The sequence below is a fragment of the Agelaius phoeniceus genome, chromosome 1 (assembly GCF_051311805.1).
Source record: "Agelaius phoeniceus isolate bAgePho1 chromosome 1, bAgePho1.hap1, whole genome shotgun sequence".
Taxonomy (NCBI): domain Eukaryota; kingdom Metazoa; phylum Chordata; class Aves; order Passeriformes; family Icteridae; genus Agelaius; species Agelaius phoeniceus.
The window spans coordinates 84,997,680-85,017,893 of NC_135265.1; the positions used below are offsets into that span (position 1 = coordinate 84,997,680).

The window sequence follows — 20,214 nt, forward strand, 5'->3', positions numbered from 1 at the left end:
TTTCCTTACCAAGGCAAGTTAACAGAAATGAGTTTTTCTTTTTTTTCCCCACAGTGTATCCCAGGCTAACAAAATAAAACTAACTCTACTGTGATGGTTAACCTTATGCTGAGATATACAGTATTTATTAGATCTCTTTTTCTTCTAATCATGTCAACAGCTGCACAAATGAAAATATTTATAACTGTATCTTCCCTAGTGTCATCCTCTGGCATCTACCTACCAGCTTACAGGCACCCTTTAACAACAGCCCTGACTGCTGCAGCATTTAGACAACTTTCCATACTCAATTTGTTGAGTTTCATATTTTGCAAAGAAAATTACACTAGGAAACATTGCTTCAAGGGCAGATCACAACCTACATCTTGGACAGAGCATAGACAGCTTTAACTCTACAAAATGCAACATAACTATCCCAGGATTTGTCGCTGCTAATAAGAAATAAACTCACTCTAAGTGTTGTCAGGAGACCAAGCAGGGAGAACATGAAACCAGGAATTTAAAGCAAAGGTGATTGCCAAACACAAGGAAATATTACAAGTGGATGGCTGTTAACTTCCACCTAGATGACATGGCCAGTACTCTCTTTCTTATTGCCTTGAACAGTACCTGCCTGTGTGACATGAAATCCTTGACAGGAAAGGATATTACCTGATCACCTGGGACCTGACATGGTTGAAGAGAAATAACATTCACCTAACCGTATCTGATTCTTCTTTTCACCCATTCTGAACTGACAAAGCGTACCATGAATGGTGCAACTCCTGCCATCAAAGAGGGCATAGAAGTTACAGCTAGAGTACAAGGCTCTGAAAAGGTAAATCATAAATATTTTTAAAGCCCTTATATGGAAAAGAGTTGCTGCTACCACTTAAAGAAGTGATTGGCAGGATTACTAATGCACCAAAATTCTTGATGATTTTCTTCTGGAGAACAGAACAGAACTTTTCTTCTGGAGAACAATTTTGCAATTATTCAGGTACATTTGTTTTACGAAATAAAAACAAACCAAAAATCCCCTATACATATCCTCAAAATATCTGATAACTGATATTTTAAATTACATGTTTCTTTTTTCCTCTTGTAGTTTTGCGTATGAACATATATAACCATAGCATGACAGACTCATCAAGCAGAGAACTACTGGACTATTTGCTTCATTTAATTAATTGATTCTACAATGGGTAAAACTTACATTCTGAAATACACTGAAAACTAGTTATTTTTAAAATGGTGCTGATGAAGTGCTCATGAAGATCCTCCGACATTGCACTGCTGCAGCCCTGTTTGAACTAGAGAAACCCTGTGTGATAAGACTTTGTGCTGAAGTTTCAAAACCTCAGATAAGTGTTCCTGGCTGTACTTCTAAATATTTGTTCCCAAGCTGATATATTACATAAACAAAGTCCACATCAGAGCTACACATCGTTCAGCACTTGGGACGTGTTTTTTCACTCTTGATTTATGAAAACACGAAGGCCCCAAAAATAAAACCGTCTAATTTTAGTACCGTGTTCCAATACCGTGTTTTATCTTGATCAACTGTTTATATGAGGACAGCGACACCAAGCGGCAGAGAGAACTCAAGTTCCTTTTATTTCCCCCCACTGCTCTGAACTTGAGCTCTGACAGTCTGCCTTGGGCATAGGAAAAGCTGCATACACTTGACTGTGCTGCAACTTCCAACTGCTTTACCTGAATGTTGTGTATTTCAATAGCATTTGCTTTGTGAAAAGTTAGCCTGGATATAAAACTGATCTGCTTAGCACAGAACTGATTTGTTTTTCTTCCCAGATCAAGGGAAAGGAGCTTCATTTACAATACACGGTTGGATTTTGTGTCCTTTACTGGTGTGTGGTGTAATGAAGTGCTGCACTTTGAGGATTTTCATGGACAAAATTTTGTACATTTCTTTACTCCCTCTCTAAGATAGCAAATACTTTTCACCTTTACTTTTGCTGATACTGTGAAAAAGTGTCCCTTCACCTCAAGCATAAATGTTGACTTTGCCATCTTGACTTTGAAAATTTGCTTCTTCATCAACAACTCAAAGTATTTTTAGAGTCATTAATAATTCAAATAATAATTAGATAAATATGCCACTGAGAATAGTTTGGTGATTAAAAAAGGAATATAACTTGTGTTTGAATAAACACCTAAGCATCTATTATTTCTTCTACTTTTATTCCATTTCTTCATATTGCCCAGTTTAAACAAAGAAAAAAACCAACTCCAAATCAATCAACTCCAGAATAGAATAATTAAATTTTCTTTCCTACAATTCAGTATGCACCCCCACCACATAATAGTGAGAAAAGGATTTAAACTGGGCATATGAAAGTTCATGCCTTTACCTTGGTAGTACTTCACAAGTTAGCTATTTCTCTATAGGCAAGAAAAATTTTCTTGATCCAGTCAATGTATTTCCTGGTACTGTACCAAAAGCAATGGCAAGATATTTTTCTTTCAGAAATAAAAGTGAAACTGCCTTTGGTTCCCACACAGCAAAACCAAAATACTTTCAAGATGACCCAAAACAGTACTAGAGAGCAGACCTGAGGTAACCACAAAAGAGGAATCCTCTACTGGATGACATTTTGCCAACAATCCTATCTCAGAAATTAAACTTCTATATAATGATCTCTAAATACATATTTCACATATATGTCCATATAAGATACCACTTAGTTGGAATTGGGATACTTAGTTCCACTGAAGCAAATGAGGTATCTTTTGAACAAGCAGAATAACAAATTACTCAGAATGATTGAGGGTATCAAATCTAGTCCACAAGGAACTGCTAAGCTAAAGTTTTAAAATTATGAAGTGTTTTTGCTGGTATTTCCATTTGAATTTATCTTAATAAGAATTATCTATGGCAACTACCTGTATCAAGTTTGCAACATTTTTTAATTTTTCTCCTAAGGAATCACAATAGTTGAACTTTTTCTTGAAGCCTATCTAGCCTCTTGAAAATATGGACTTTCTGTGCTACTGGGTGAATCTGTTAGACTTATTTAAAACACCTTCTACAAGCTTGAACAGAATACTGCCAAATTCAATACAATAAGGTCAACATATTTCTTCATGTGCTCATGTATTAGCAGGATTGGTGCTCATACAAATACAGGTGTCAAACCAGAAGTGAAAGACAAACACTGAACAAGGGCTACATTGTTCTTCAAGATTAATTCCTCTTATGAAGAAAGTGGGAAAAATTTAAATCCCTGACATGCTCATTTAACTGAATGAAAAGAAAACCTTTTTGCCTCTTCAAGAGCCCTTTCCTCCTTATAAACCGGCACCTTTAGAAGACATTTACATGTTCAGAATGGTTTTGAAATCTTTTTTCATCAATGTCAGAGGAGGAAAAAAAAAGATTACAATTTTCCCTGTAAAATTTCCAAGAAAAATAAGGTGATGTCTCTCTTCTGGGGAAAGCACCACACACCTTTACCATCATATTCTTACTTGTAATTCCTACTCTTTCTCCTCGCTCTTTTCTAGTACTTGGCTATCAAGGTATTGAGATTAATTCATAATGGCAGTGAATACAAACCACAAAATTATTTTATTTCGGCAGAGTTTGTGATGCTTTTTCTATGCTTTTAATTAGTCTATTTCAATTACACATGATCACCCTCTTCTAGGACTTTCCTTTAGTAACAAAGGCCTAATAATTTATTCATCTTTATAGTGTTGCCCAAATTTTTAGTATCACAAGCAGGTTTTCCATCTCAGTAATCTTTTCTCATGAAGTCTTCAGATTTGCAGTTTGGTGTTTTTACACTCATAGCAAATCAATTTTCTATCTATTCCTCCTTTTGTACTCCTCTCATATTATTCTTGATCTGGGATTTGTTCTCTTATTCCTTCATTTTTTCCACAATTCCCTATCATCCTCTGTGGCTAGTGAGTTCTTTATTTTGCAGATCCACACTCCTTTTAGAAAGACCTGTTTATGAAAGGGGGATTCAAAGCTGAACCTCACATTTCAAACTTCTATCACATCATCACTCTTCTCTAGGTTTTGAAAATATGATAACAAAAAGTCAAGTAATTTAAAAAAGTAATAAAAAGATGTGCCATTTATTATAATTACTATACCACCAAAACCATCTGAGAAAATATTTAGGATTCACACTTCCTAATCTGATACCTTCCTATTTGGAACCTCATAAATTGGTATGATGCCTGTCACTTAATGTTTCTAAATGTGGTTCACAGGGTTTTAGTACCCCAAACCCTACTGACATATTTAACAAAAATCCTATTTGTTTTTTTCCAGTGTTTGCTCTTCACCGCTAAGCTCCTTATGAAACAAATAGAATGCAGCCATGCTGTGGAAGTCAGATACAGGGATGAAAAGGAAAGGTGGGGCTTTATAAGAAAAGTCCCTTTTAAATAGCATTGGCAAGGCAAAAATTATCTTGCATCACACAGGACTGTCACTGATGTCACAACACCCATGTTCTTCTTTCTCACAACTGCTTGGAATTTAATACTGAATGAAGCTTTATTCATAGTGAAGCTAGCAAGTTTTATTTGAAGACAATGCATTACAGTTTAACTTCATTAAGATATGCAAACTGTGCACTCATGTAATGAAGCCTGCTAAAACTTCAGCTATTTCTACTTCTACTTGGCTAAGCATCAGGAACAGCAGTGGTTTCTGGTTAATTCAAACTGTAGGAGCTAATAGGGACACAATAGCATCTACAAGCTGTGTTAGTACTTACATCCAAGCTTCCTTCACTTGCAGATGCAGAACTAAAACCATCCTCCTCACCATAATCTCTGTTTGTCCTCAAGTATTCTTCTGTCTGCAACACAAACAAGTGTCCTACACAGCAGCAGCAAAGGAAACAAAACTGCAAAAACGTGCCAGAGCAAAACACCAAACCCCATCACTGAAGCAAGACAAACTGTCTCAGTAGTGCTGGACCTGATTGCTGAGAAACTCTGAAGTAGTCTGCAGAATTCCCTGATCTAGGCAAGGAGCTAAGAAAGCCATTGGGAAAAATATTTAAGAATACAAAGACAAAATTCTTAGGCAATTATAAAAATAGGAGTAACTAATTCCGGTAATATCAGGGACCAGACTGCTAATCTCTGCTACACCCACAGACACAATGGAACAAGCAGGGAACTCCTTCCTTGCCATTTCCCTATGAAGGAACTGTTTCTGTGTGCTAGCATGCACCTTACTTAAGCCTAGATCCCATGATTGTCTGCATAGCACCTCTGCTCTACTGATTGTTTAGCAATGCCAATTTTATCTGGATTTAGCCTCAGGCAAACAACTACATTTAACATAGAAAAGAAATGGAGTTCATGCCACCTATATGTTTTTTATGCCAGCTGCAGGAGAAAGAGGGTAACTGATCCAGCATAAAATTAGAATGGAAGAGAACAAGATGATACCTGATCTGGCATTAAGCCTGCCAGTACAAAGTTAACCAAAGAAATACTTTTAACAAATTTGTACCAGCCATGAGAGTAGGATTTGGCTTTCATTCTATGTCACAGTGTTTTCAATATAATGGAAAGGTTTTTTTAGAAAAGTTAGGTCTGGTGTATTGTCATACCACAATTACTGCTCTCAGTGAGCCAGTTGAGAAAGAAAGCATGTGCATGGGCATGGAAATCTGAGCATAGGCCTGTAGTGTGCAGTGACATCTGATCCAGGACAGTTTGCAACACAGGCTAACACTCTTCTTCCCTTGCAAAAGAAATCGCCTTCCCCTTACAAATGCCTGCAAGTCTGCAGTCCTACTGCTGTGCAGAACTTTGAACAATTCTTCCTGTTAAATAGTTCTAATATGCATGACTACATACATACACACACACACACATCACCACTGCAAATCATAATGCAAACAAACAAAAAATACACAGAACCAACTTAAGCCTTGTGGGAGAGTAATGTAAAAAACCCATAAAGAGCAGAGTTTAGGTACCCTGGGCTTTTGATTCTAGGTCCCTGAAATCACAAGGCATCCCATCATAGTCCCTTCATAAACCTACCAAAACTTTCATTACAAGAGCTTTATTAGTTTGTCCTCATCCTGCTAAGTCTGTTCAGCAGTTTCCCTGCTGTTTTGGTTAGAAAGCTTTCAGAATAGAAAGTCAGATATATAATGTCGAATTAACACCTGATTGCTCCTGTGTGCTGTGTTACTCTTCAGTTTTCAGTAATTCTTCCATCTATCACGTTTTATATTCCCAGAGGTTTGTGAAGGCAACAGTGACTTTTTCTTGCTCAACTAAACAAAATTACTGACTTAATTTATTTTCCTACAGAGTAACTGTCATTTGAAAGTAAGTGTCCAATAAAGAAATGACCAAGAAAAATCAATTAACTTGTCAGAACTACCAGCAAGAAAGACTTAGAATTTTTTCTCAGATTTAGAAGCTGTTTCTCATACTTATTTGTGCAGCTCCTACTTTTTCCCAGGTCAAATAGAATTTTGAATTTAATTCACCCACAATGTCCTTAGCATTTTTTCAAATTTACTATTTTGAAAAACTCAAGAGTATCACCTCCTTTGCTTTCATAAGCAAGAGAAAGAGAACAGAAAAAAAGAGAGGAGCTTACAATCTTTGAACACATTTCCAACTCAGCTGTGAGAAATCCATTGCAGTAACCATTGAATTAGGATGCTTCATAGCAACTTTGCTAAGATTATGAGCATTAATACTTTAGAAGTTAAAACTGATCTGCTTCAGGAGTTAGAACTGCCAGGACACAGATTTCACACCCAAGTTCAGTAAAATGGAATGAGAGGACAAAGTACAATGCAGAAACTGCATGCTGTAATGTGTTTGTTTCTTCCAGAGGAATTGCAGCCCCACAGCGTGCTCTAGAGGCTCAGGCTGAGATCCTTTGTTTACTTGATTCATCTGAGCAGATACAGTATTATCACTCCAGTTATAATTTTTCCCTTCTATACAGGAAGTATTTTCTTACAGTGGAAAAACACTTTGAAAGTGACTGACTTCTTATCTCATAAAATAGTTCTCATGTGTCCCTTATAAGATATTAAGAATAATTTAGTATCTATGACAGAAATAAGTAATTCAAAATGTCCATAAAGGGTTCTATTCCCTAGCAAAAGCACCACAAATTTAATCATGAATAAAAAGGCAGACAATTGTGAGAGATTTTGAAAAGCCTTCACAGTTTTGCAAATGTGAGAGATTTTGAAAAACCTTCAAAGTTTTGCAAATGTGACTGAGATGACTGGATAAGTAAAACACCAGTCCATTAACAAGCAAATGTTTCTTTTTGCCAGTTAATCAGATACACATTTTGTAATTCCACTCCAAAAGCCTTGGAGGGTTTAAACTAGAGAAAAGAAAGCTCCCTTTTTCCTCTGACATCCTAGAGCATTAAACACTTTATGTCCAAAATCATTTAACATCACTATTTTTAGTAAAGAATGCAAAAAAGTATGAAGTTAAAGCCCACTATTTTTTCTATGTTGTCAGAAAGTTCTTCTGTATTTAATTCCTGTGGTACATGAAATATTCTTCAAAAATGCATCTCAATGGAATCATTTAATACAAAATTTCTTTCCTAAATTTTTCAGTTCAAGAATACAAAGTTTAAAATGGCTAACATGTACCGCAACAGACACTGATCCTTCAGTTCAGTATTGGAAGTTATTTCTTCTATACCTGATTCATCATCTTTAAAGACTTGGAGAAGGCAATGGAGTGACTGCACAGAGCTTCCAAGAGGTCTGAATGCTTTAAAAGAGATCATCACCCATGCACAGAAGAAGACATAGGACACATCTACTTGGTAATTAAATTGTTCTGTATTACATCAGTCCTTTCATAAATGCATTTTTTAATGTGAGTACTACTAATAAACAGACACAGGTTGCTTGAAACTAGTGCTCTTCTTTAACACCTACTGAACTCACAACATTGAAAAAAAATAAAGAAGAAAGTAAATGGTCAACATGCTTGACTCCTTCAATAGGCGGGTGATATCTCCATCAGGCTGCACTGATCACATACAGTTTATGCCCCTGTTAACACATTACTCTCTGGAAGGAAAAGGAAAGCAGGCCAAACAAATGCCACCACCTACAGACATAACAGATCTGGAAAGAAAGTGAGCAGTACACTGCTGGACACTTACCTGGCTGCTTCTTTGATCAGCATTAAACAATCCCAAAAGTCTTGTCTTTTCTTTCTCTATTGCATCACTGCTTACTGAAGCCTTTCGATTTGGTTCTGAAAAAATTTTAATGGAATACTTGTTATTTTTTTGAAATAAAGCTTCACAAGATGAGTACTTTAAAATGTCCTGGGTTAATGCTGGATTTTTATGAGTTGAAGATGTTATGGACTGGATTATCTAAGTAAAAGCCAGGTCCTGCACTTACTTTGTCATCAAACTTTCATGTGTTCTGAGTATATTCCAAAATCTAATGGAATAATTTAATATAGTGCATTAAGTTTTCAATCATAATCCAGTAACCCTTATTAAAAGGCAAAATGTGAGCAAATTGCTTATGACTTCAGAAATGCTTGCTAGATGCATCACTTAAATCTCATACAGTACCATAATACTAAAAAAAATCCAAACACCTAAAAAAATATATACTGGTGAGTACCTTTAACAATTCATTAAAAAAAGATATACTGGTGAGTGTCTTTAAAAATTCATAGGTCTGACTTAATACTTTGAACTTAAACAAGAGATTCTAAATGTGTAATTTGGATAAAACTCTTCCCCCTGTTTCCAAGGGAAGGAAGAAGACCCTCCTCTTGGAAACAGGGCACTATATAGAATTTGGATTAGCTGGTTGTGGTTGTCTTTCTTATCTTGGTGCTTTTACTTTAGGTGGAAAAGAGGGGATTTTATAGGTATTTCAGGCTGTGAGAACTCATATATGTCTTCCTTGAACCTCTTAAGAAATTGTATGAGTTCTCATACCATTTAGTATCCCTACAATTTCTCCCTTCAGTTTCTCATCCACAAAGCTGGATGAGCAAAATGACACACTCATGCATTGCAGGAAACAACATTGCCCATTTAATACACAGATAATGAAGTCCTCTCACTTTTTTAAATTGACTCTGCATAATGTTATAAATCTTTCCTCCTGATTCCAAGCACATCAGATTATCCACTAGTACTCAAAAAGTTTAGTTCACTGGGAAAAAAAACCCCACTTTCTCTTGTAAATATTTGCTTGATAACAATTAAAACTCAAATTCAAAATTACTTGTTGACACAAAATAAAGTTTTACTTCATTGAAAAAGCCTCATCCCAAAACCCTTGTAAACCTATTTGCATAAAATATGAAGTGATTTTCACACAGATCACTTTTGCATATAAACAATCCCATGTGTCAGAAGGTGTTAAACATAAACAATGAACACAAAGGACAAAAAGGAGAAACTATCCTTAAGAAAGGCTACAACTGCACTGCAAAGAATACAGTAATGAATTAATGATTTTCTTAAATAATAAGCACTAGCTCTGCTGGTTTCTTGCTTGGGGCTGGGCTGTGTCTAGATATGGATTATGATTAATTTACTTGCATAGTCTTCAACTATAAACAATGCTGTGGAAAGGCTAACGTAGCAGCTGATCACCAACACTGTCATTGAGCACTGTGTAGTCCAAATAAATTAGGACTTAAGTAATGCATATAATATCAACATGATTAGACTTTATTAATCTGTATAACTTTTTCTTAAATAAATACAGCAGATATTTCATCTAGCATTGATCTCCATGTAAGAGGAAGCCACAGCAAGTAATGACAGATGATTAGGGGGAATAGTGCTGCCATTAGTGAAGCCAAGAGGCCGTGAGCTAAGATTTGCTTGGTGGCTGCCACCTACTGGAGGTGGACTTTCTTCATAAAAATTTAAACAAGTTATCCAGTTTTACTGTGCTTGTGTTGTGTCTACTACCAAAGAAGTAAAGCTTATTAGAAATCAACCATACCTTTCTTGAGGATAATTTATTTATGCAATGTATTGAAACAGACTCAGTAGGGAAAAGGACATACTAAATACACACATTTTCTACTTGACTGGAAGCAGAAGTACCAATATAATGTAATTCAAGCCCAACTACTGTAACAACTCAGAAGTCAGTATCTATTCAGTTACACAATGCCTATGTATACATTTGATAATTAAGTGCTTTGCTGCACGGAAATTGAAATCAGTGGAAGATCTCACAGACATCAAAATTTTCTGCCTTTGCTACTAAATAAATTTTGAACCCAACAGACTGCGGAAATGTTAGTAACTCTGAAATTTACCTAATCATGATTGAGATAAACTGAACAGGCTTGAAATCTACAGAGATACACCACAAAACAGTTAAATAGCAAAATTTGCTACTTGCTGGTGTTCTAATGGCTATTGCTGAAGAGACAGTACACACAGAATGTGTTTGTTCTTAGCAGAAGCACAAGACATGTAAGCAACACTTTGGAAAGACAAAACAAATAAGAATAGCTTGTTTCTCTATGGCACTTCACATTCTTAAGGATCTACCTACAAAACCCACATTAAACATAGAGTGAAGTGAAAGAGTTAGACACAGAGTGAAGCTTCCCCCTCAGCAGCATTGTACAGTACCTCTATAGTTCAGAGAAGGCTCAGACTGAGTTTTTGATGGAGGAACTGGAAAAATCAGGCAATGAAAGGATAAGAGAAAACACATTAAAGTTCTAATATACCCCTGTAAAGCACGATATTCATTAATTAGTCCTAGCACCCTTTTTCCTAAGCATTACAGAAAAAATGTTGGCTGACAACACACATGCAGAGTTGCTACTGAAGCAGTTTTGCTGCATTCGTATTAATTCCTAATTCAGTCATGAAGCTGCTTCAACTGCTAAGTAGAATTAAGTAAGCAGGTGGCAGCAGAGCTTCTCTTTTAATAATCCTTCAGCTCTTGGTGTTTTCTGTTTCAGGAAAGGGAAGAATCGAGTAAGAATCTGCTCTTACAAACACAGCCTATGGCTTTCAGCACCTGTGATATCTTACTTGTTAGTGAGAATATGTTTTAAAAACCTATTTTCTGTTAAGTAAACAGGCTAGATAGCCACTCAATGCACAAGTCACAGACCAACTGCTACTGAAACCAATAGGTTTATTCCTCTTGGATATTACAAATAAGAACATTGAAGAAGAAAATTGCTGAAACAAAGGAAAAATTCTTGCAAATTTTATGTGCATTTACTGTTTTTGTCAGACACCGTGTGGTAAGAGGAAAGCACAAAAGATTGACTTAGGATCAGGGGGATTTTATCAAAATGAAAGGAAAGGAATACCAAAAGGTTAGAAAGGAATAGAATAGAAAAAAAGAAAAGCTGATGTAGAGAGCAGCACATTATGATGTGTAGATATTTGTGGGTTCTTTCAACTCAATATATTCAGTGATAATTTGCTGCTATAATCCCAGCCTTGTAGTAAAGTCCTGGTTTTGACTGTACAACCAAATTTGAGAACCAACACTGCACCAGCATACATACCATCACTTTCATTTGAAAGGAAAGACTTTACTGAAGGCTTATGACAATTACTCTCTACATTGTCCCTGAAGTGTGTGGAATGAATCCTGTTGAAAATGCCCCACGTTCAATATGTTGCTCTAAAATGGTTAGCTTAATTACAGTAAACATGTCTTGAAAAAACAAACATGCAATTGAGTTATGACATGCTGTCAGCCTCTTTTTGGAACATCCCAGCAATTCAAAATAAAAAGAGATATTTAGTTTACTTAGAAGTCTAAACGCACTGAAATTTGACTCGCACAGAGGTAGAACTGTCACTTCTCAAAGAGTTGGAAAGAAGAGAATGTCAACATAAATAAATAATTTTATAAATAAAAAATAAGCCTACAGCTCAGCACCTACAAGAATGACGTTATCTAAACAATAAATAAGGATATTTACTGTGCTGGAAGTGGTAGCGATTGAGAAAAACTGCAGGAGACAATTTTAATGAATATCACAATCTGACCTCAAAGGAAGTAGTGCTTGTCAATGTGTATTTTAAAAGCAGGTATATTTTAAAGCACATCATGGAATTATGTTATTTGAATGCATAATCAGGCTGATAAAACTCAACTCCAAAAAGCTGCTATTACAATTTTGTCTATGAGAACAGAAAGTGACGAGAGGTAAATATAAGAACAAAATTTTACACACAAATACCTCTTAGCTCCTCTTCACTAAACCGTCAATAACTGTGCTCTTTGCAGGAATTGTCTCTGATCCTGTCCAGTCTGTTTCTCATAAGCCCTGGTCTGTTGCCTCTGCCTCTCAGCTTTCACAGCTGCCATGACTATGGCATGTCTCTTCTTTCCTTCTCTCCAGCCCACAGCACAGGCAGGTGACAGACTCTGCCTGGATGAAGCCCCTTGTATTATGCGCACCTCTACGAACAGCAGCTCTGGGACACAGCAAAGCTCCTCCTTTTGCCCTGCCCTAGGCCAACCTGCACCCTGCCAGAGTCCAGCCCAGCCTGGCACAAGGCCCAAGAGCATCCAAGGACAGCTCGGCACATTGCTGACCTGGCTGCTGCTCTGGGCACAGCTCACTGAACAAACCCATGCTGCTCTCCAGACTGAGATCTCACTCTGCTGTTTCAGCTGGACCCCAAAAGAATGGCAGCACAAATGCTTTTAATTGCCCATAATATTGTTGTCACATCATATAACCCTGCAGAGACTGTTTTGAGTCTTGGCTCACCTTTTTTTCTGTCCCAGGCATACAGCTCCTTTATTCCTAGCTCCTCCAAGGACTTGGTAAGCTCCAGCTCTTCCCCAGTTATGCCATCCCGCAGAAGAACAATGTGCTCTTGGCTGACTTCACACTTCTCACAAATAGCTGGGATGATGCTGTGGAGAGGCACCTCTGGACTAACTCGAACCACAGCCTTCTGTGTCTTCAGGTAGTTCACTACCAGCCTCACAGATTTCTGCAGAAACAAACACAAACTCTCAGTCCCCCTTCTGTGGCGGATAGGCCATCTCACAATGAGAAAAGCACCGGGGATTTCCATGTTTTCTTGACTATTCCTAGGCAAACTTACCCCACCTTGCAAAAAATAATATTTGAAAGAATAACACCTCAGACCTCGCTTCCCACTAAGAAGACATCCACAAGAACACATGAAGAAGGAAAAGGAATCAGAGGCAGATGTAATGTAAAAGTTTACAAGTCCCACTCTGAAAGGTGGGAGAGTATAATTAGATATAGTTATTAGAACAATAAAAAAATTTCAGCAAACATTTGGAAAATGGCTACTCCTTAATCTTCACTTTATCATGAAATACATTTATTAATGATGAGCCTTCTCCCATATCTTCAATGAAGCTGTTGCACAGAATATCACCAAAACACTATCTTCACACAGCCTCACTCCCGTTTCAGCCATTACTGCAATTTTCAATTGCCCTAATCTTCAGATTTCCATCTATCCAACCACATGCAACATACCATTTTGTCTAAATGTCTAGACTAGCCTCTACTAATCTACATGCAAAGCATTATTAGTTAAGCTAGTAAAGCAGGTTATAATCAATCCCAAGTCTTTCCCATCTGGATGAAAGATGAAAAGATTGGAAGAACTGAAATCATAGGAATGGAATGATGTTCCACGGCATCATTTTAGCCCTCCAGAGTACTGACCTCAGGGACCCTTGGCAGAGGTCTCTTTGCCTTCTCTTCAGGAATCTTCTCTTTCAGAAGTACTGTCTGTACATCCAGTGCTCCTATCAAAGTGTTTGGCTTGTAACTCAGAACTTGTTGAGTTCCCGAAGACTTTAGTTCAAGACTATGTTGAGATGGATTTAAGCGATACTGGCTGCATAAATCAACCAATACATCCATCACAGCTTTACTACAAGGAAGAAGAATTCACCGTTAGCATGAGAAAAAAAAAAACATTGCCAGAAAATTTACCTCAGTTTTAAGATGGGGGATAAAAGACAACACAAGCTGTGGATCTGCCTCTAGCTTACCATCTTTGGGAGAGAACAGTGCTAGTGCTTTGAAATGTTAAACAGATCAGATAAAATGATAGGAATTAAATATATTCACACTTCAGTGTCTGTTTATGAGTTAGTTCACAACTAACTGTTCAGTATCAAGCAGACAGCAGAGCCAATCATAGCACTTACAAACATCAGCCAAGTGCAGACAAAGTGCATCTTATTTACTTCCAGACTACAGACGACAGAATATTCTGAGTTGGAAGTGATTCTCAAGGATCCAGCAAGTCCAACTCTTAAGTGAATGGCCCATATGGGAATTGAACCCACAACCTTGGTGTTATTAAGCACCATGCTCTAACTGAGGGTCATAATGTACTAAATCCATATATTAAATGCTCCAGTTCAAATTCTGTTCATTAATGTGAAGACAAGATATGCGTAGATTATGAACTCACAGTCTGGTAAACTCCACCTAGATCTGAACAATCACATAACCCAAAATGGAGTACTTAAATTTGGAACAAATGGTAGATAGGGCTTATTTTTCCACATGACTTCCCCACATCCATTAGACACCAGCTATATTTTCCAGTACAAGAGATCCTGTCCATATTTATTTTGGTGACAATATTAAACCTGTACAAAACCATCTAGCTTTGAGTGTCCCCATTATCAGCAAGTTTACTGCAGTATGATTCTTAAAACATGAAGTTTTAAGAGAGTCAGCAACTGTCCCTCTCATTTCGTGCCTCTCCACAGAAATACTCTATTCTGTATCAAGAACTCAATATTCACTGGAGCTTGATACTGCCTAATGCAGCAGATTTAAACTGTGCTCCCCCACACTCCAGAAATTCTCCTCTGTAACAGTAATGAAGGGTTCTTTCATTTTCATAGCCTTCCCCTCAAAAACTCTGTACAGAATCAGAGAAAATAGGCTTATTAAAACTGGTCATTTTTCTCAAAAGTTTTGGTTTCATAAACCAGTCTGTCACCAATAAAAGAATGTAAGCTAAAAAAAATTTACCAGCTGTAGCTGGAACCTGCCACATACAGTGGGATATCTGTCTTGTAGCAGAAGTGAAAAAAAATGCACAGACAGCAAATTTGCCAAAATAACTGGCACTCCTTTTAATGTTTAAACTGGAAAAACTGTATAGAGATTCAAAATTCAAGCAAATTCAAAGAAAATAAAATCTTCCACAGGTTATTAGCTAGCATCGTTACATCTGTAGCTCAAGAATTACCCTTTAAACTGCAAGCTGTTGGCATCTGGGAAACTACTCCGTGGAGGGCCAACAATCTTCTTTCTATAGGTATGTTGCTGGCCAGCAACTGCTCAAGAAGTTGGTGAAGAATGCTGGAGGGCTAATGGCAAAGACAACAAAAATGGAAAACTAGAGCAATTCCTTATTACCTGGTAGGTGACAGCTCCTCTCATGCAAGAGAAGAGGAAGGACCTCCATTACAGTAACCTTTTCCAAGTTTAACTGAGTTACACAGTGTGACCTGGGAAAGTGGCAAGCGTGGGAAATTTGAAATAACATAATCTCACTGAAAAGGGAAGAACTCAGAATATGATAACTGAAGATCAAATAAGGAAAACAGATGCCATTAATATGTATATAATGCTTCAGAACAGAGTGCACTGTGGCAACTGCTAACATACAGAGCACAAATACAAATGTGTAGCATCCAAATCAAAACTGTATCAGCTCATTTCATAATGACTCATTCTGACACAATCTACAAGTTGAAAACATCTGTGTTTCACAAGTATGTTCAATTCATATGCTCCACACCACAAACCAACAGACATTTACAGCTACTCAGTACAAACTACAGAAGAATCCCACCTACACCAGTATTTACATGAATACTCATTAAACTGTGCGGTGCACACTTTTTTAAAGTGCTTATCAGGTCTCCTGATACAGATCTCAACTTGTCTGTTTACAGACATATTTCTTTTAAACTAAAATTTGCATGTGTTTGCTTTCCCTCAGATTCTTACTATTGTTTCAGAGAAAATGAAATAACCTGGCAGAATCATAGTACACAGTGTCCTATGTGCTTGACATTTATATTTGAAGCGGAACAGTACTATATTTCTGCAATACATAATACTGTGATAATTCATTCAGATTTGGATAGTTATCTTGCCTCTTGAAAAAGTATTTGTAAAGAGAAGATAGTTCATCAAAATAACAATTTATGATTTCACACATACACCACTGAAATTATAAAATATATTCAGCAGCAACAGTACTGCAACTATAATATGATCAGAATCCACACTAGCCATCAGAGAAAATAAGTTACAGACAATCATGCAACTTGAACAAATTTGTCTGGACAACAGAAAATACAAAAATCCAGCCAAATCTAAGGTTTCACCTTATTGCTAATTATGAACAGGCACACATTAAACATAACATTTAAGGAAGTCTACAACATCCCACTCTGTGCCATGCTGCTCAGAATACACAATTGTTCCATGAAAAGCATCCTTCATCTGCACCTTTTGAAAGTACAGCTGAAGCTTTTGAAAAAGCTTCAAAGCAAATTGCATGCTCTTTAAAAAATGTAAAGTCAGGGAAAATTTTTCACAAAACTTCTGAAGTGTAAAGAAAAAAAATAAGAAGCAGGGAGAGAAAAGGAGGAAAGGAGAAGAATTCCACAAACAAAGTTCAAAATCCTTGTGTTTCAATCGAAGTAAGAGAGCTGGGAAACCCTTGCAATGAAGTTATTCTTATATCAGATTTCCCTGACATCAACTTGAAAAAATTTCCTTCTAAACCATAATACAGTTCAGCTTGATTTTAAATGAGAGTTTTATTTCAAGTACATCCCATGTATATTCTACACACATAAGAGAGTCACTAAACACAGCAAGAGAATAGTAATCAACTAATCTAAACCAACTTTTCTTTCTAACCTTGGGCTGAATATGGCTCTTGGAAGATGAAAAGATTCAATCCTTCCTTTGCTTCCATCTTGTTCCACACAGATCTCCACTTTTTATTAACCTGCTTGGACATCTAGTAGAGAACATACTCTGCTTTGAAATTCAGGCAGGTCTTAAATCTAAACCTGAAAAGAAGTTAAATACATCCTGCCTTTCTAACTACTCAGCTAAGAAATACCTTACTTTTTCATTTTAGCATGATGCTGCTGAAATTTTTGGTGGAGTGACCAAACACTACATAATAGACACACCAAAGGTTTATGACTGACAAGCAAATACTAGAGCACAGAAACAAAACTGGAGAGAGAACACAATTTAAGACTCGCACAAGAAGGTTCATATGACTATTCTTACAAAGGAAAATACTTTGTCTCTATTTTGATATTTCATTACTAAGCTGTTTAACATTTAATGCCAATTCTGAACAGTAAAGGATAACTACTTTGTCAGCAATACTTATCATGCTGATCCAGTTCGACCAGACTGCTTGTTTCCCGCTGTTCTCCAGTAAAATGCAGGAGATGCTTATGGTTTTTAGGAAGTATAAAACAACTGAGATGTTTTGGGTATGGTTTGGCTTGACCTCCTTGGATCACACAGAGAAATACATTTTAAAACATACCCTTGGCCAGCTAAAAATAAATGTGCAGGGTAAAGTTGTATTCTCTCAAACAATTTTCTTTTTTATCTTCTACTTTCATGTTACAAATGGTGCCCAGTACCTAAACAGGTCTAGGAGAAAGCTGGAGAGGGACTTGTCACAAGAGCATGTGGTGACAGAACAAGGGCTAAAAGTTTAAAACTAAGAGTAGGCTTAGATTAGATATTAGGAAGAAATTCTTGACTGTGAGACTGGTGAAGCACAGGAACTGGTCCAGAGAAGCTGTGGATGCCCCATCCCTGGAAGCATGGGAGACCAGGTTGGATGGGGCTCTGAGCAAGTCCCTGGTGCATGGCAGGGAGAGTAGAATTAGATGGTCTTTAAAGTCCTTCTAATCCAAACTATTCTGTGATTCCATGGTTAAAAAAAAAATTAAAAATAGTCTTAAACTGGAGGAAAGGATCTTCTTTATTTAGGTCAATGTCAAATATGCATTAAGAATCTGCATTAGCAATTGACCGGAAAAGAAAGTAATACTGTAAAGGGAATGGATGACCCAAAATCTTTAATTCTTTCACTATTCCCATTTAAACTAGAAAATAGCATCAGTCTTTATCTTTGCATGCTCCAAAGTACAGCAGGCACTTAATGAAAAGATTACCACTTTTTCTACACAAACAAAAATGTACACACTAAGTACTAATCTGTATCCAAAAAAGTTCAGGAAATGTGATAAATAAGATACTTATAAATGTTTTCTATTTCTTTTCTTAACTTGCTCCTGTGCATTTGGCTCTTATTTTCCACAACTGAGCAAGTCCACAGAAGGAACATCAAGATGATACATGAGACAGAGGACTGGATTTTTTGAGTCTTAGAACAAGAAAGGTGAAGAAAGACCTTGCTACTGTTTGTAAGTAGGAACTATAGGGTTACAGAGACAGACTCTTCTTGACTGTGAAGAGCAAGAGACAAGTGCTGAATAGGAAATTCCATTTAGATACAAGTAAACATATTGTCTCCAAAAAGATGGTTCCAGCCCTGGAAAAGAGGTGCAGAAAAATCCAGAAACCTCCTCTCTGAAGTATTCAAACTTCCAACTTGCCTAGAGACTCTGTGTTCCAGGGCCCCTTTCAACACAAATTCTAGTACAACTTTCTCCCCCTCCCCCTTAGCCTACACTGAACAACTGTACTATAGACCTGACTCTTATTCAGTATTTAGTTAAACTATTTTTTAAGCCTTTTGCCATGTGCCCTGTTTATCTTCTTCTGACAACACCTCTTGAATGTTTTATCAACCCGACTGATTTCATACGTTGAATCTTTCCTGAAACACTGTTCTGTAGGTCGAGCTATAAGCCTACAATAAAGAGACTGAAAATATGTGAGAATATTCTTTCTGAATATTCTGATATTACTCTGTACTGAACTCTGTCCTCCAATATTTGCAGAATCAGACTACAGCTTTGGCTAGTTTACTACTACTTCCAGTGTCCTGCTCTATGTTCATCATATGTATGAGAGAATTTGTGTAACATGTAAGATGCAGGAGCAACAACTTTCCAGTTTACTTTTCAGCATATTGGTCATCCACGTGTTGACAACTTCAAAACAAACCTCACTTAGCTTCAAACATCCCCATTTTTCTACAGTGTTTTTCAAATACTACTGAGTTCCAAGCTGCTGTGTTAATGAATTTATCTGTGTTAATCAGGAAGTCCTCCTCAGTGCCACGAAGTGTGAACAGAGATGCATTAACCCTTTATTTATGGGTTACCCATTGAAAGTATTACCTCTGAGAATCATGAAGAGAACACTGATAACTTGGGAGCTTTTCCAGTTGTTTTCCATCTAAATGTCTACCCACCACCTCTCTCAGACCTGTTAACTGTTTGTGTGGATGTGCTACAGATCTACATGCATAAAATGTGTAAGTGGCCAATGCTTTACCTATCCTTTCAGCACATCAGTCAGTGCTCATACCCAAGTACAAACACAGAATAGTGTTTCCCTCCTTTTCAAGGGGAAGTAGGCTAACAGTTTTTCATGAATACTTCTACATGTTTTATAGCAGAGTTCCCAGGGATCAAGTCCTTCAAAAAGAAAACTGTTTATACTATTTTATCACTGCACACACTCCCTAATGATTCAGCTTTGTACTAAAATCTGTGCTACACATTTTCAAATTCCCAAACAAATTGTGTGTTACAAGATGGCAATAAACCGTTAGAGAGACTGTCAGCTTGAGTTAACTTTTATAAATAAAACAATTTCAAGGTTCCAGATTGCAATAAAATATCTTTAAATAATTCAAACTTTTTTTCTTAACATGTCTTCAAGAAAACTTAATGAGAACATTCTGCCCTTCTGCTGATATTTGCAGGAACTTTTTACATAGAGAACAAAGTTAAATTACAACATGTTGCTTTGCCTACATACAATGAACAAATTGAAAGGCGTAATTTTTACTTTTAGTTCACTTATAACAATCTTAAGTGATACTAATTATCTACAGTATTTATATTTTCAAATATAATCCAGTGTACTTCATTGTTCTGTGGACTGCTTTCCAGAAATTACAGAATAATTTTTCATTATGAACATGCCCAGGGCAAAGATTTGCAAATTTTTTTGAAACAGAAAAGCTATTTCCCC

At 36.8% G+C, this 20,214-nt stretch overlaps 1 protein-coding gene across 10 annotated transcripts in view; it reads right to left on the reverse strand.

Annotated features, from left to right (window-relative positions):
* Positions 1–20,214, reverse strand: part of COBL (cordon-bleu WH2 repeat protein) — a 157,581-nt gene that overhangs the window by 91,313 nt on the left and 46,054 nt on the right. For 5 of the 10 annotated variants that reach the window (XM_077182668.1, XM_077182664.1, XM_077182683.1 and 2 more), the window contains exons 4-8: positions 13,684–13,894; positions 12,742–12,970; positions 10,622–10,666; positions 8,153–8,247; positions 4,740–4,823 (exon numbers count right to left, since the gene is read on the reverse strand). In XM_077182668.1, coding sequence (XP_077038783.1) covers positions 4,740–4,823; positions 8,153–8,247; positions 10,622–10,666; positions 12,742–12,970; positions 13,684–13,894 — 664 coding nt within the window. The remainder of the gene's footprint in view (positions 1–4,739; positions 4,824–8,152; positions 8,248–10,621; positions 10,667–12,741; positions 12,971–13,683; positions 13,895–20,214) is intronic. The other 5 variants (XM_077182673.1, XM_077182699.1, XM_054647821.2 and 2 more) reach the window with 3 other exon arrangements.